At 41.0% G+C, this 16755-nt stretch overlaps 1 protein-coding gene across 11 annotated transcripts in view; it reads left to right on the top strand.

Moving 5' to 3' along the window:
- The window catches only part of PSD3 (pleckstrin and Sec7 domain containing 3), a 727754-nt gene that overhangs the window by 587173 nt on the left and 123826 nt on the right, over positions 1–16755 (top strand). For all 11 annotated transcript variants that reach the window (XM_054561279.2, XM_054561280.2, XM_063726550.1 and 8 more), the window contains one exon: positions 16620–16663. In XM_054561279.2, coding sequence (XP_054417254.2) covers positions 16620–16663 — 44 coding nt within the window. The remainder of the gene's footprint in view (positions 1–16619; positions 16664–16755) is intronic.

Genomic DNA, 16755 nt, shown 5'->3' with positions numbered 1-16755 from the left:
ATTAAGGCTTACCAACAAGATGGACATTAACAAGTTTCATCAAGTACCTTCCAGAATCTTCATTGAAAATACTGGTTATGGTTATGTTTTTCGTTGATATGGTTTAGCTGTCTAAACTAGACAAGTTTTTGATAAATTGATAAATTACAGTTTCAGAGGATCAGGGTATAAAAGTTAAAAACAAAATCAGGCCCGGCGCTGTGGCTCACGCCTGTAATCCCAGCACTTGGAGAGGCCGAGGCGGGCGGATCACAAGGTCAGAAGATTGAGACCATTCAGGCTAACACGGTGAAACCCCATCTCTACTAAAAATACAAAAAATTATCCGGGCGTCGTGGCGGGCGCCTATAGTCCCAGCTACTTGGGAGGCTGAGGCAGGAGAATGGCGTGAACCCTGGAGGCGGAGCTTGCAGTGAGCGGAGATCGCGCCACTGCCCTCCAGCCTGGGCAACAAAGCAAGACTCCGTCTCAAAAACAAAACAAACAAAAAAAAAACAAAATCAGGAGATGACGGTGAACACAATGGCTTTTGGAATCATGGTGCTTCCAAAGGAGAATAGTTAAATCTGCTGAAGAATACCTTGGAAGTTAACCTTTAATTCATTTTATAAGGAAGAAAGTGATTCACTCAGATCATAACTACCTTACCTCTTGGAAAGAGAGTTGTGACTGGCATAGGGTTGCCAGATTTCCCAAATAAAAATACAGAACACCCAGGTAAATTTTAATTTTTGACAATTTTTAGTGTGTCTCATGTAAAATTGGAGGGCATGCTTAGGCTAAAAATGTTACTATTTATCTGAAGTTCACATTTAACTGAGCATCTTGCATTTGATCTGGTAACTTTCAACCTATACCAAGCAACAATCTGTCTAACCTCTAGCTCCTAGATTGGCGAAGTGGAGTCATCCTACTTACTTCCTAGGACGTAGAAGCAGGTGTGAATCCAAGTCTGCAGCTTTCTAGTTCATTGTTCTTTTTTCCTGTCTTTGCTGCTTCCCATCATAATTGTGTTATACAGCATCATCCTCACTGAAGCCCTTGCCTTCTCAGCAAATGAAACACTTGCTGTGGTCAAGACAACTTATGAAGCATCATAGAGGCTAAAGGGAGATGGAAGACTTGATCTCATCTGCAAGGAGCATAAAATCTAATGTCATCTCTATTTTTCATCGAAGAAGCAATGTGTACAGTGTGTAGTCAACATTCAAATTGTCCAGAAGATTATACATTGAAAATCCCCCCCACCCTGCTCCCCAAGTTGCTGTGTCCGGAGTCAGTCATTTTTGGTGAGGTTGTGTGTATCCCCTCAGAAATGTTCTATTCGTGCCCAGATACTCGCACACATTTTTCCCCCACAAAATGGAAACATACCATAACAATGTTTTGCACCTTACTTCTTTCCTTTAACTATATCTCTTAATGTATTTACCTCCTTCTTAGCTTAAATGACTTTAAATATTATAATGATACATTTCTGGTGCTACTATTGAAACTGTTCGTTGTACCCAATTTTTTATTTGTGCTTGAGGTATGTGAAAATGGTCCACCTTTCTCCTGTAATTTAGAAAAACAGGCTGATCTGTCCCTAATCTGCCACTGCCTGCCATCATCCCAGTCAAGTTACCTCACCGCTCACCCAGATTCCACCTGCCTCACTGCTATTTCCCTTTTTCTCTTATAATCCTTTCTCCACACAGAAGTGGGGCCACCCTTTAAAAACATGAATTACAGCAGGTCACCATCCTGCTTAAAATCCTCTAGTGGTCACCCGGCCAGCACAGAATAAACCCCTAACTTTTCTGGTTTAAAAGCCCTTCGGGACCTGCTTCCCCATTTGCCCTTGTCTCACACCACAGCTGGGCCCATTTGTTCCAGCCGCACCAGCCTCGCTGGGTTTCTCAGACCCACCCTGCTCAGTGGTGCCCAGGAGCTGCTTACCTTGCTCCCCACACCTGTGCATGGCTGCTCCCAGTCACTCACGTCTTAACATTTCCTTGCCAAGAGGCCTTCTCTGACCATCCAGGCTACGGCTACTCTTTCCAGTGACCTTATTTTAATCATCTTATAATAATTGTCTGGTAGCCTACCAGAAAGTGACAGAATTATCGTCATCTGTTATTTTTCTTATTTATTACCTGCTTCCACCCCACTCAAATCTAAGTTCTGTGTCTGTTGTTCACCACTGTATTCACGATGCCTAAATAAATAACTGTTCAACTGAATATATGAATGAATAAATGAACGGTTTTAAGGGATTTATTTTTACTATTATAAGTGTTAGAAACATGAATTAGTCTTCTAGTTGTTATAAAATACTTTACTGTATTAATACTTATACCATATGCTATACCATTACAGTGTTCGCCCCTTATCTGCAGTTTCAGTTAGTTACTCATGGTTTCACTTAACTGCCATCAAACATCGTCCAAAAACATTAAAAGGAAAATTTTAGAGGCAAACATTTCATAAGTTTTAAATCTCATGCCATCCTGCATAGTGTGATGAAATCTCACTGTCCTGTGCCATCCCATGTGGACGCAAATCCTTCGTTTGTCCAATGCCTCCCCACTGTGGATGCTCCCTGCCCTCAGTCACTTACTAGCTAACTTGGTTATCAGATTGGCTGTCACAGTATCACAGTGTTTGCCTTTAAGTCACCCTTATTTTACTTAATAATAGCTGCAAAGTGCAAGAGTAGTGAAGCTGGCATATGTTATAATTGTTCTATTTTATTATTAGTTACTGTTAATTTCTTTCTGTCCCTAATTTACAGATTCAACCTTATAAGCATGTAAGTCTAGGGAAAAAAAACATAAAATATATAGGGTTTGGTCCCATTCATGGTTTCATGTTCCACTGGGAGTCTTGGAACATATTCCCCCAAGGATCGGGAGACTACTGTATCAGAAAAAGTACATTCTAATTAGTGTCTAGTAGTTACAAAAAATAATTTCCCTTGATATATCAGCACGTGTTATAATAAAATATTTGTTGTGGTCATTGTACGATAGACTAATACAATGAGGATGCATTAAGCAAGGTACGCCATGTAGGTAGATGGAGCAGACAAGTTATAGTCAGTGATGTGTTAAAGGAGAATTTGAACTATAAACCATCAATTCATGTGCACTGTGATCATAAGTTTTGTTAGCTGTGAACTTAGGATGATGGATATCTTTCCCTGTGAAAACATTATTTTTTAAATAAACTAATAAGAAGGCCTAAGCTGATATAACAAAACGAAAAGCTAAGAAATGTAATACTATGGATAGCATCGTTTGCTTTTAACTTTATTAACTCTGATTTCTAGGCAAGACATTTATCAGAGTTGCAAAATTTATTACTGATTGTCTATATTAATTTAAAGTATGTATATATGTACACAGGTGTGTATGTGAACAATACACATAATACTGATTTTAAAATATGTATATATGTACCCAGGTGTGTATGTGAACAGTACACATAATAATATACTTATATGGTGACAATATTGTGTTGTGATCAGGGCAGTTAAAAGCAGAGACTATGGCTTAGGAAAGACGTGTCTAAGATCCCCAGCTCTGCTGTATGACCTTGGCAGGCTACTTAACCTTTATAAGCATCAGCTGTGGCATTTCTAGAGTGGAAATAATAATAATATCTCTCTCATATATGGTTGCTGTGAGAGTTTAGTGAGATGAAGTGAAAGTCACGCTCTTAGCAGTATAACATAGTGGGGCCTCATTGATATTATTAGAGGAAGATCAGTTATTTGAAATGGCTAGAACATCATCACAGCGTCAGAAATACCAGACGAAACATCAAATATTCAGAAGTTTGTCTATAAATCACAAATTGGAAATTTTGCTATGTTTGTTCAGTGATTCTTACTGTTTCCTCCCTACAATTTCTAATCATAGTGAGAGGTGACAGCTTGCTGGCAGCCCTCGCAGCCCTCGCTGGCTCTCGGCACCTCCTCGGCCTCGCTGCCCACTGTGGCCGCGCTTGAGGAGCCCTTCAGCCCGCCGCTGCACTGTGGGAGCCCCTTTTTGGGCTGGCCGAGGCCGGAGCCGGCTCCCCCAGCTTGCTGGGAGGTGTGGAGGGAGAGGCCTGGGCGGGAACCGGGGCTGCGTGCAGCCCTTGTGGGCCAGCGCGAGTTCCTGGTGGGTGTGGGTTCGGCAGGCCCCGCACTGGGAGCGGCCAGCCGGCGCCGCCGGCCTCGGGCAGTGAGGGGCTTAGTAACTGGGCCAGCAGCTGTGGGGGGTGCACTGGGTCCCCAAGCAGTGCCGGCCCGCCGGCGCTGCACTCGAATTCTCGCCGGGCCTCAGCTGCCTCCCTGCGGGGCAGAGCTCGGAGGCTCTGCAGCGCGCCATGCCTGAGCCTCCTCCACCCCGCCATGGGCTCCTGCCCCACCCAAGTCTCCCTGACGAGCGCCGCCCTCTGCTCCGCAGCGCCCAGTCCCATCAACCACCCAAGGGCTGAGGCGTGCAGGCACACTGCGGGACTGGCGGGCAGCTCCGCCTGCAGCCCCGGTGCAGGATACACTGGGTAAAGCCAGCTGGGCTCCTGAATCTAGCTGGGGACTTGGAGAATCTTTATGTCTATCTAAGGGATTGTAAACAGGCCAATCAGCACCCTGTGTCTAGCTCAGGGTTTGTGGATGCACCAATGGGCACTCTGTAGCTAATCTGGTAGGGACTTGGAGAATCTTCATGTATAGCTAAGGGATTGGGAATACACCAGTGGGCACTCTGTATTTAGCTCAAGGTTTGTAAATGCACAAATCAGCACCCTGTGTCTAGCTCAAAGTTTGTAAATACACCAATCAGCACTTTGTGTCTAGCTCAGGGTTTGTAAATACACCAATCAGCACTCTGTATCTAGCTAATCTAGTGGGGAAGTGGAGAACTTTTGTGTCTAGCTCCGGGATTGTAAACGCACCAATCAGCACCCTGTCAAAATGGACCAATCAGTTCTCTGTAAAACAGACCAGTCGGCTCTCTGTAAAATGGACCAATCAGCAGGATGTGGGTGGGGCCAGATAAGACAATAAAAGCAGGCTGCCCAAACTAGCAGGGGCAACCCGCTTGGGTCCCCTTCCACACTGTGGAACCATTGTTTTTTCCGTCTTTGCAATAAAACTTGCTGCTGGTCACTCTTTGGGTCCACACTGCCTTTATGAGCTGTAACACTCACCACGAAGGTCTGCAGCTTCACTCCTGAAGCCAGCGAGCGAGACCACGAACCCACCAGAAGGAAGAAACTCCTAACACATCCAGCGAGACCACCAACCCACTGGGAGGAATGAACAAACTCCAGACAGGCCTCTTTTAGGAAGTGTAACACTGACCATGAGGGTCCGCCACTTCATTCTTGAAGTCAGTGAGACCAAGAACCCACCAATTCTGGACACAATAGCATTCCAATCTGTTTCAAAATTGGTGTCCTCTTTGACAGTGGATGTGCTTGTCTGACCCACAGTAGTTTATATTGCTCTCTCTGTTGCCACACTTGAAAATTTGCCAGCCTTAAATAATGTGTGCTTCTAGTTACTTCCCAAAAAAAAAAAAAAAAAAAAAAGCAGTAGTGAAGCTACATTCCCAGTTGGTTGAAATCAGGCCACAGCTGAGTGCTAGCTTTCCTTGTACATGGAGCTTTCTCCAAACCCACAGAGTCTCTCCCTGGCCTTCCTGACTTATCTGTTACCAGATATTTGAGTTGTAACTCTTTGTTTTTTGATGATGAACCAGCATTTGGACTTAATGTTCTAACCAGTTCATTAGATGTTTACAGTTGTAACTAGGGGAAAAATTCTTTAAACAGGCAGACCTTGGAGATATTACAGGTTCAGTTCTAGACCACAGCAATAAAACAAATATCGCGATAAAGCAAGCCACAGGAATTTTTGGTGTCCCTGTGCATTTAAAAGTTATGTTTACACAGCTGGGTGTGGTGGCTCACACCTTTAATCCCAGCACTTTGGGATGCCAAGGCAGGCGGAACACCTGAGGTCAGGAGTTCAAGACCAGCCTGGCCAACATGGCGAAACCCTGTCTCTACTAAAAATACAAAAATAAACAGGACACAATGGCGTGCACCTATAATCCCAACTACTCAGAAGGCTGAGGCAGGAGAATCACTTGAACCCAGGAGGCGGAGGTTGCAGTAAGTGGAGATCCTGCCACTGCACTCCAGTCTGGGTGACACACAAGACTCTGTCTCAAAAAAAAAAAAGGTATGTTTACACTATACTGTAGTTTATTGTGTGTGTCATTGGAGCCTTCAGCAAGTTGTCATTGTTTTGCTTATGGAGGGTCTCACCTTGATGTTGATGGCTGCTGACTAATCAGGTTAGTGGCTGCTGAAGGTTGATGTGACTGTGGCAGTTTCTGAAAAGACAATAATTAAACTTGCTGCATCATTAGTTTTGTTTGTTTGTTTGTGTTTTTAAGACTGGGTCTCGCTCTCTCACCCAGGCTGAAGTGCAGTGGCATGATCACAGCTCACTGCAGCCTTGATCTCCCAGGCTCAAACAGTCTTCTCACCTTAGCCTCTCAAATAGCTGAGACCATTGGCATGCACACCACCCACACCCAGCTGTAGACTCTTTCATGAAAGATTTCATTGTAGCATTTGATGCTGTTTGTTAGCATTTTACCCACAGTAGAACTTCATTCAAAAATGCAGTCAGTCCTCTCAAACTCTGCTACTGCTTTATGAACTATGTTTATTTAATATTCTAAATCCTTTTTTGTCACTTTAACAGTGTTCATAGCATCTTCACCCGGGATAGTTTCCATCTCAAGAAACTACTTTCTTTGCTCATCCGTACAAATCCTCAGCTGTTCAAGTTTTACCATGAGATTGGAGCAATGCAGTCATATCTTTAGGCTCCACTTCTAATTCTAGCTGTGTTACTGTTTCCACCACATCTGCAGTGACTTCCTCTGCCGAAGTCTCAAACCCTGCAAAGTCATTCCGTAAGGGTTGGAATCAACTTCTTCCAAACTCCTGTTGATGTTGATATTTTGACCTCCCATGAATCACAGATGTTCTTGAAGACATACAAAATGGTGAATCCTTTCTAGAAGGTTTTCAGTTTACTTTGCCTGTATCCATCAGAGGAATCACTATTTATGGCAGTTACAGCCTTGTGAAATGTATTTAAATAAGACTTGGAAGTAGAAATTACTTGTTGATCCATGGTCTACGGAATGGATGTTGTGTTAGCAGGCATGAGAACAACAGTCATCTCCTTGTACATCTCCATCAGAGTTCTTGGGTGACAAGGTGCTCTGTTAATGACCAGTAACATTTTGAAAGGAATCCTTTTTTCTGAGCAATAGGTCTCGACAATGGACTTAAAATATTTAGCAAACCATCCTGTCAACAGATATGCTGCCATCCTGGCTTTGTTGTTACATTTAAAGAGCAAAGGCAGAGTAAGGGCCTCAGGATTTTCAGAATTATACATGAGCATTGGCTTCAGCTTAAAGTCATCAGCTTCATTGCCCCATTTCCCCTAACGAGAGAGTCAGCCTGACTTTTGAAGCTTTGAAGCCAGGCATTGACTTCTCCCTAGCTATCAAAGTTCTAGATGGCATTATCTTCCAATAAAAGGCTGTTTTGTATATATTGAAAAACTATCGTTTAGTATAGCCACCTTCATCAGTGATCTTAGCTGGATCTTCTGTATAACTTGCTGCAGCTTCTCCGTCACCGGTTGCAGCTTTACCTTTCACTTTTATGTTACGGAGTCTCCTTCTTTCCTTAAACCTCATGAACCGACATCTGTTACCTTCAAACTTTTCTTCTGCAGCTTTCTCACTTGTCTGAGCTTTTGCAGTGTGGAAGACAGTTAAGGCCTTGCTCTGAATTAGGCTTTGGCCTTAAGGGAATGTTGTGGCTGGTTTGATCTTCTATCCAGACCATTCAAACTTTCTCCATATCAGCAATAAAGCTGTTTCACTCTCTTATATTTTGTGTGTTCCCTGGAGTAACACTTTCAATTTTATTCAAGAACTTTTTCTTTTCATTTACAACTTGGTTAACTGGTGCAAGAAACCTCACCTTCAGCCTAGCCTTAGCCTCACTAAGCTTAATCATTTCTAGCTTTTGATTTAAAGTGAGAGACATACAACTCTTCCTTTTACTTGAACAGTTAGAGGCCATTGCAGGATTACTAATTGGCCTAATTTCAGTATTGTTGTGTCTCAGGGAACAGCTGGTCAGTGCAGTGCTCAGAACACATAACATTTATTAAGTTTACCATCTTACATGGACATGGTTCATGGCTCCCCAAAACAATTACAGTAGTAACATCAAAGATCACTGATCACCATAGCAAATATAATAATCAAATGTTTGAATTGTGAGAGTTGTCAAAATGTGACACAGAGATACGAAGTGAAACTGTGCTGCTGGAAAAAATGGCACCGACAGACTTGCTCAAAACAGGGTAGCCACAAACCTTCAAGTTGTAAAGCATTATAGTATACGTGAAGCTCAGTGAAGCAAAGCACAATACAGTGAGGTATCCCTGTACTTAAAACCTTTGCTCTACAAAGAACTTAGCAGCAATCTTAATGTTTTGTTTACATTTGGAATAGTGTTATTCACACTAGCATAGTTAAGACACTTTCTCTAAGACACAATAGCCAGTTTAATAGAAGGTAATCTCAAGGTGAAGCAAAAGTAGTTTAGGAGGAATGTGCTGTGTTTGAATACATCCTACTGATCAAGTCCACCCCAAAAATAAATGAATGAATGCATACACACATTAGTAAAAGTTTGAAGTATTATGTTAGTAGAAAAGATAATTAGCAATTACATTTGTATTCAGTTTGTTTTTTTGCTTTTTGTTTTTTTGAGACAAAGTCTCATTCTGTTGCCCAGGCTGGAGTGCAGTGGCATGATCTTGGCTCACTGAAACCTCTACCTACCCGGTTCAAGCTATCCTCCTGCTTCAGCCTCCAAGTAGCTGGACTACAGGCACGTGTCACCACACCTGGCTAATTTTTGTGCTTTTAGTAAAGGCTGGGTTTTGCCACGTTGGCTAGGCTGGTTTTGAACTCCTGGGCTCAAGTGATCTGCCCTCCGTGCCTCCCAAAGTGCTGGGATTACATTTGTGAGCCACTGCACCCGGCCTTCACTTTCGGGTTTGATTTTGTGCGTCTCCAGAGATGCTGGCTATATTCTTTGGCAAGTGTGTTTAGTTAGTATTGTCTTTGACTACCTTATTTTTCTTCAGTAATAATGAAGGAATGGTGGTTCAAACAATTGTAGCTCAGAAAGGTGCATTTGACAAGAGGCAGTCAGAGTCCCATTGCTCCCCTTCCCCCACCTCATAACATTTCTCTGGCTTTCTTGCTGTAGCTCCCACTCCCTCTCCTATTCTTGTTCGTTCATTTGCAATTTTAAAATATGCATTTATTAATCTGTAAAAGCTGTGCCTGGGATTTGAGAGCAGGTAGTGATGTTATGGATCAAAAACCATGGCAAAAAATATTTAGTGCGGAACACAGGAAAAGGGAGCAGAGACTAAAGAAAGGACTATTTTGGGAGTTTGGCTGGGTGATAGCTAAGGTCTTTCTCAAGTAGAATTGTAAAACAGTAGATCTGGAAGGAGGCAAAGAACACTAACTTTATGCAGCCCTCTCCTATTGCATATAAAGAAAATGAGGGCCAGGTAAATTGATTTGTCTTGAATGTACAAGTCAGTGACAGGTGCCCCACCCACCCATTTCAAATTCTTTGCTCATAAGGTTGGATCTGTTCTCTCTTTTATCAAATTTTTCTCTCAAGAAAATATGTATAACATGTCACATATTAGATACTGTGTGTGAAAGTGTCTCGCACATTGTAAGTAGGAAAAAAATTAGTTGACTCCATTAGCTGACTAATTCTTCACTAGGTAAAGTTCAGTCAGGGTTAGCAGCACATTTTGTATTCCTTATATAAGAGGCCTCTGAAGACAGAACAGGTTCATCTGTACCTAGCATAATGCCTCCCTAGCCTCTGGAACGTGCTTAAAAATGATTACATGATGAATTATACATATTAATTATACTTCAGATTCTCTTTCAATAAGATAAGGGCTTTAAAATTAATTTTCCAGTGTTCATTAATATGAATTTATGCTGGGACATCTATTCATGATTAGGTGGTTTTGCGACTGTGACTGGGTTTGGAAGTGCATCACAACACAAGATTAATTGTCCAAGATACAAATTTCAGCTCTGTTTACATGTTGACTCGATTCCAAAACTACATCTTACCATAGAAGTGAAAAAAAAAAAAACAACAAAAAAACAAATTCAAGCGTGTTCTGTCACCCTAAATAAGAGCTGAAAAGATGAATGTTGACTAGGTTGCTTATGGATATACATTCTCTAATGGTGGTGCTCTTTAAAGTTGGGCATATGAAAACTGTCCAGTGGGTATGGGAGAACACAAATAGCTTAAAGGGAATCCATTTCCAGAAACTCATCTTCTGCATGTGCTTCTCCCTAAAATGGATCTACCTGTGAATTCTCTTGTGGTCAAGCCTTCAGCCTATTCCTCCTTTTGCATCTCTGCTTAACAATTGCCCTTTGCCACTTAAGGAAAAAAAAGTCATAATCCTCACTTATAACCTTATTTGGTACATCGCAAGGTGTAAGGACCTCCACTGGTGGGGAGGGGGCAAAAAAAGAGTCAATTCCAAATACTAGTTTTGGAGAAGCTTCCTATAGTGAGAGATAGTGCGGTTTTTCAGAATTATTTTAAGGCATAGATAAGATAATAAAAGTTGAAGACCATTGCAAAGTATTTTGAGTTTTTCTAACCATTTTGATATTCATCTAATAACTGGTTTTATGGTTAATTTTTAACCAATGTCTTTTTCAAACATGTTCTTTCTCTGATAACACTGCCAGAGTGGTGCATATTTAGTTCTATACTTAACAGTCTGCTTGATCTAAGTATCTGCATGAGAGCCAGCATAGCATTTGAAAGAGGGAATTATGGTATGGATGGTGTCATAATTCTTTCTGAGTACAAATTCCACTGCGGTCACTGTCAGTTTCACTGAAAGTGGAAGCTGTGATATCCTCCATACATTTCATAATGATTCAGGGACCACAGAGAAAAAAATTAATTGGAGTTTAGAGTTGATTGAAATAAAATACACGAATTCCATCAACTGTGCAAAATATGTTGGAGCGAGAAAGAGAGAGACTCACGGTTACACAATGCATGGTAATGTAGAAAAGCTTCAGAGAGCCCTGTGTGGGCTGGCAATGACAGCGCTAAAGCCTTGAATAAAATTGCATTTTATCGTCTCTGAGAAGCAACCAAAAGTGAGGAACAAAGACTTAAAAGTAAATTTAGACCAGAATATGTTTACCTCTGTAATTTAAGCAATTTTCTTTGCTTTCTCATTCTTAAAAATGATGATCTTCAAATTCAAAGAGTCATTCTGTCCTGGCTAGTGTCGAGAGAGGTATATGATTGTTATCTGGCTCCGGGGTTAAGTTACAGAAATTGCAGTTAGATAAAAGATTGGTAAGCTTGCAAAGCAGTGATTTTTTAACCAAGGCTTCCAATCAGAGTTACATGTGGAGCATTTAGAAATATTCATGCAGTTTCCTCATCTGAGGAACTGATGTGGTAGATCTAGGACAGGGCACAATAATCAGTGTTTTTAAAAATTCCTCGGTTGATTCTCACGTGCACCGTCACATCTTTAGATAAGACCACTGTGGTGAAAGACTGTTTGACCTAGGGACTGACCCTGGAACCATTTCCTGAAATCCACCTGTGGGTATATCATCATTCTTTGCTAGGTATCTGCTGTTCTCTTGTACCCTGGAGTATTAGTTTCCTCGGGCTGCTGAAACAAATTACCACAAACTTGGTGTCTTAAAAAACAGAAATGCATTCTCACAATTGCAGAGGCCAGAAGTCTGAAATCAAGAGGTCAACAGGGCTTTTTTACCCTCTGGAGGGTCCAGGGGAAAAGTCTCCTCCTCGCCTCTTCTAACCTCTGGTGGTCGCCAGCATTCTTTGACTTATGTGTGTATTACTCTAATTTCCATATTCCTCTTCATGTTGCCTTCTTTTCTTTCTTAAATCTCCGTCTGCTTTCTTCTATAAAGACACTTGTGATTGCATTTAGAGCCCACCCACGTACGTTCCCCATCTCAAGTTCTTTAACTTAATCACATCTTTAAAGTTTTTGCCATATAAGGTAACATTCACAAGTTCTAGAGATTGGGACCTGGACATAGGGGGTGCCATTCTTCAGCCTTCCCCAGTGAGTTATCGCTTCACTGTATGTATTCATATGGGCTGCCCTGTCCCATTAAGGTCCATGTGGTAACTTTCTCCACTTAGCTCTCACTACCAGTCCATAGCAATGTTTCTCCCCAAACCCTGCCCTCTTGGGGCTAGGCCAGATAACCCCTCACATAGCTGGAGATAAGTTGTTTTTCTGAGCCATAGACTATGCCTCCAGTTTTAGCCATTCTCATGACAAATGCCTTTGGTCCTAAATGGACTAAGAGTATAGGATCAATGCAGCCAGCCCATCATCCTCACCGACAAAGGCACTTCAAGCATGTGTCCTAGCAACGGGTGGCTCTCTAAAGCTCATCTTTTAAGAATAGAACATTACCAGATTATTTGAATACATTCTAAGAGAGGCACAAGTCTTATTATCTTTTCAAATGGGCTCTGACTTTGGCCAGGCATATACGATGCTATAAGTTTTGGTCTTAGGAGGAGACAATGCACTTAGTTGATGTAAACATGAAGTGTTATTTACTTGAGTCAGTGTTTGTGAAAAACAGTTATGGAATGTGGAGAGAAGTTAATTAACATGGGATTTCATTTCCTCATCCGTATAAGGAAACCTTTGTTTCATGATCTCTGAGTTCAGTTCTGAAATCCCATTTTGTTGGTTCTTCCCTTACCGTCAGAAAGGAGAAATAGGTGCTAGTGCAGATGCATTTTAGAGGAGATGGCAAGAGGCTCATGAATGAAGACCCTGCTGAAGTTTGAGTTGATGAATATTCAATGGCATTAATTTGTTCTATTGTTTAATTTTCTCTAGTAGTGCTGAATTAGTCACATACAAATTGGGGAGGCTGTGAAGTTCAGGAGGATTATTAGTGGCTAGGTCAGTGCTACCCTTCATTAATACCCACCTCCCTGCAACCCCCTAGTCCCCTTGGCTTCAGAGATGGACTGAGTCATAGAACTTTATCTCCTAGCCACACAGATCTGTCCATGGGAAGGATAGGTGAACTAAACCTCTCCTGGGACCTTTCATACTGGAGCTGGGAGAAAGAACTAGTTTGTTGTTGTTACTGTTGAGAGAGACAAGCTGTGAAAAGGTGTTGCTTGTTTTGGATGCGTTTCTTGTGTAGTGGAGAAACAAGGACTGGAGATGGTTGGGGTAGAAAGAGGAGAATTGAGATGAGAGAGATATTCCTGGATCCCTGAGGCTACTACATGCATACTTTTTTATGATCTGACTACATTAATTATTAGGCCTCCTTACCCTTAAGGTAGTGTTTAGGTATTTGACATTTGAAAGTAAAATGAATCTTAACTAATCTGTAGGATTTTCATATGGAGAAATCAGAGTAGGATTGATCAAGAGTTATATAGGTGTAACCACAGCTACTCAGAAGGCTAAGGCAGAAGGATCCCTTGAGCCCAGGATTTTAGGGCTGCAATGAGCTATGACTGCACCACTGTACTCCAGCCTGGGTGACCAAGCAAGACCCTGTCTCAAAAAATATATATATATATATAGTAACTATTAATATTTTCATGTACAACAGCAGAACAAAGAAATTGAAGATACTAACTAGACTGGTGGAGGTGAGAGACTATGACGTCTAGGCTACACAGGAAAGGAAGTAATGACTGTCAGGCTAGAGATAAAGAAGAATCAAGGGAATTCATTTCTTAACTGGGCTGAGTAGATAAAAAGATGGGAAGTTGTGTTGAGAGTGTATTTAAGTTTTGGATGCATTAGTAAAGCGTCTTCCTTTTATTAAGAAAAATAATGAATTGTGATAAAGCACTACAAAGAACAAGGAAAATTCTTTGCAATTTTGCAGTTGAAAAGAATAGGGATGACACCCACTGTTTGGATTGGACATGCTACAATAAAAAATCTATTCTATGTTATTTACACAGTGAGAGGACTTGACCTGCAATACTGCAAGTCTGTGGAATTCGGCAAGATGCTTTATAATAGATTATCTTCATGAGATATCTGGCTGATTGAATAGCAAGAATTTTTAAATTTAGAATTCTACTTCTCTTTAAACAAAATATTCTTGAGGGCAAAAGTATTTGAAAAAATTTGTGCTACAACAGAAATGAATGTATTAGAAAAATTTTAGATGTTTAGCTGTCATTTAAACTGTCTACCTTTATGAACAAATTTTTTTAAAAATTCTTTGCCACATTATGGATTACTCTGGGTAATATTGAGTATGATAGCAGCATCTAAAGAACTTTTAATGATCTGTCTCTTTTCATTTGTAGTTTCTCAGCCCACTGTTACTTGTGGGTTCAAAATGGCTCATGCAAGTAATCTAATTCATTTAAAAGGCGTTTATCCAACAAAAGCCCTCCTGAGAGTTGAGCTAGATTTCAACTGTCTCTGCACTTCCATAGGTGTTCAGCCTCTTGATACATTAACTATATCATAGATTGGATCTCTTCAGTAAACCTGAATTCTTCAAAACAAATATCCAATTTATAGCATAGTCTTTGTGCCTCAGTATACTCTGTATTTTAATTGTATGTTCTATCCCTTTTGTGTTTGAGAATACATATCATGTCCTGAAAAATATAAAATGTGACCTGGTTTTTATTAGGAGCTACTGTAATATTTCAATAGTTGAATTGACTATTAAAGCCACAATTGAGAACTTTCATGAAGTTTGTCAAGATACTGGCTAAGAATACATGTATTGCGTCATAAATAATATAAAATCTACAACTTCAATAAATTTGTACTGAATTTGGAAGTATTTTGCTGAAAAGTGAATTCACTATTGGTGTGCAGTGTTTGCTTACACACATGTAAACACTTGAATGAGACAATTTAAGGGCGAAAGGATAGAAATACAAGGCAGTTCTGCTCTGCTGTGCTGCTTGGACAACGTTCTGAACCTGCCTTTTCTTGTTTGAAAGACAAGACGTTAGATGACATATGATCCCCCTTTTTTCTATCTCAGAGTAAATGAAGTCTTGGCTAAGCCTTCAAGTTCTAATTGATCCAAGTCATTCTTTGAGGAAAAATGTTCCAACATCATCATAATATTGTTATGCATACAGTTATTTGTTTAAATATAATTTGCTCTTGTGGTTTTGTACCTTAGAAATGCATTTGTGTGTTCCTTATAACATCTTACTTAAAATTTAAAGGTAAAGCCAGACACTGTGGCATGTGCCTGTAGTCCCAGCTGTTCGGGAAGCTGAGGCAGGAGGATCACTTGAGCCCTGGAGTTCTAGGCTGTTGTGCACTATTATCGTGAGTGCGAATAGCCACTGCACTGGAGCCTGGGCAACACACCAAGACCCTGTCTCTTAAAAAAATGTTTCTCGGTAGTTGGTATAGTCGAACAAGCTGACTACAAGGACCTTTGTAATGCTAGAGCTGGGAGAATGAGGGTGGCAGTCTTGTGCTGACTTAAGTATACCATTATTGTTACCAAGGGTCTAAAGAAGCTTTCTATCCAATCTGCCACAACCACACACTCCCCCCAATGTAATACTTAACTGTAAGGCAGAATTGGGGTGTTACATTTATAATAAAAACTGCTTAAGTCAGTGGTATAGAAACTCTAAAACTATTCTAAGATGCTTTTCCATGTCTGGCTTCAGTCCCCCTACCATGTATCTTACTCTTTAATTTGCCATGGAAACAATTCTGTTTCTTTCATTAATGAAAAAAAAAAAAAAGCGGCCAGGTGCAGTGGCTCACGCTTGTAATCCCAGCACTTCAGGAGGCTGAGGCGGGCGGATCACCTGAGATCAGGAGTTCAAGACCAGTCTGGCCAACATGGTGAAACACCGTCTCTACTAAAAATACAAAAATTAGCCAGGTGTGGTGGCTCACGCCTGTAATCCCAGCTACTCGGGAGGCTGAGGCAAGAGAATCCCTTGAACACAGGAGGCGGGGGTTGCAGTGAGCCAAGATTGTGCCACTGCACTCCAGCCTGGGCAACGGAGTGAGACTCCGTCTGAAAAAAAGAAGAAAAAAGTATGAGTCCTCCGCTGTCCAACTGAGTGAAACTACAAGACCATATTTTTAATATGAGAAATAGCATGCACAGTGTAATTTTAATCACATCCTAATATTTTACTATAGTGAAATGTAGTACAGTACTGTGCCTTATTGATAAAAGACAGTTTTAACTTTGTGAAAGTCTCTTGGTTTCATGAAACGTTGTTCACCCCATGCTCATTTGCCTCCCCATGTATTCTTCACCTTTCTAAAACCAAGGTGACTGACAAGGGGGGCTTCGCGCCTATCCTGTTATGAAGGAATTACTTGGTCATTTGCTGAATTCAAAATGTGGAACAGAATGGAAAGAATAATTTGATCTCATTTTCTCTCTTTACAGGCTCTGTACAACTCAATCAAGAATGAGAAGCTTGAATGGGCAGTGTAAGTGTGCTGGACCTCAGCCTTTTAATAATGAACTACTCACTTTTTTCCTACTGTCTTTATGCCTTGGAAGTGATCTTAGAGAAGGATTA

This window comes from Pongo abelii, chromosome 7 (assembly GCF_028885655.2).
Source record: "Pongo abelii isolate AG06213 chromosome 7, NHGRI_mPonAbe1-v2.0_pri, whole genome shotgun sequence".
In the NCBI taxonomy this organism is placed as follows: Eukaryota; Metazoa; Chordata; class Mammalia; order Primates; family Hominidae; genus Pongo; species Pongo abelii.
The sequence above is the reverse complement of the archived record's forward strand: the minus strand, read 5'-3'. Positions and strand labels throughout refer to the sequence as shown.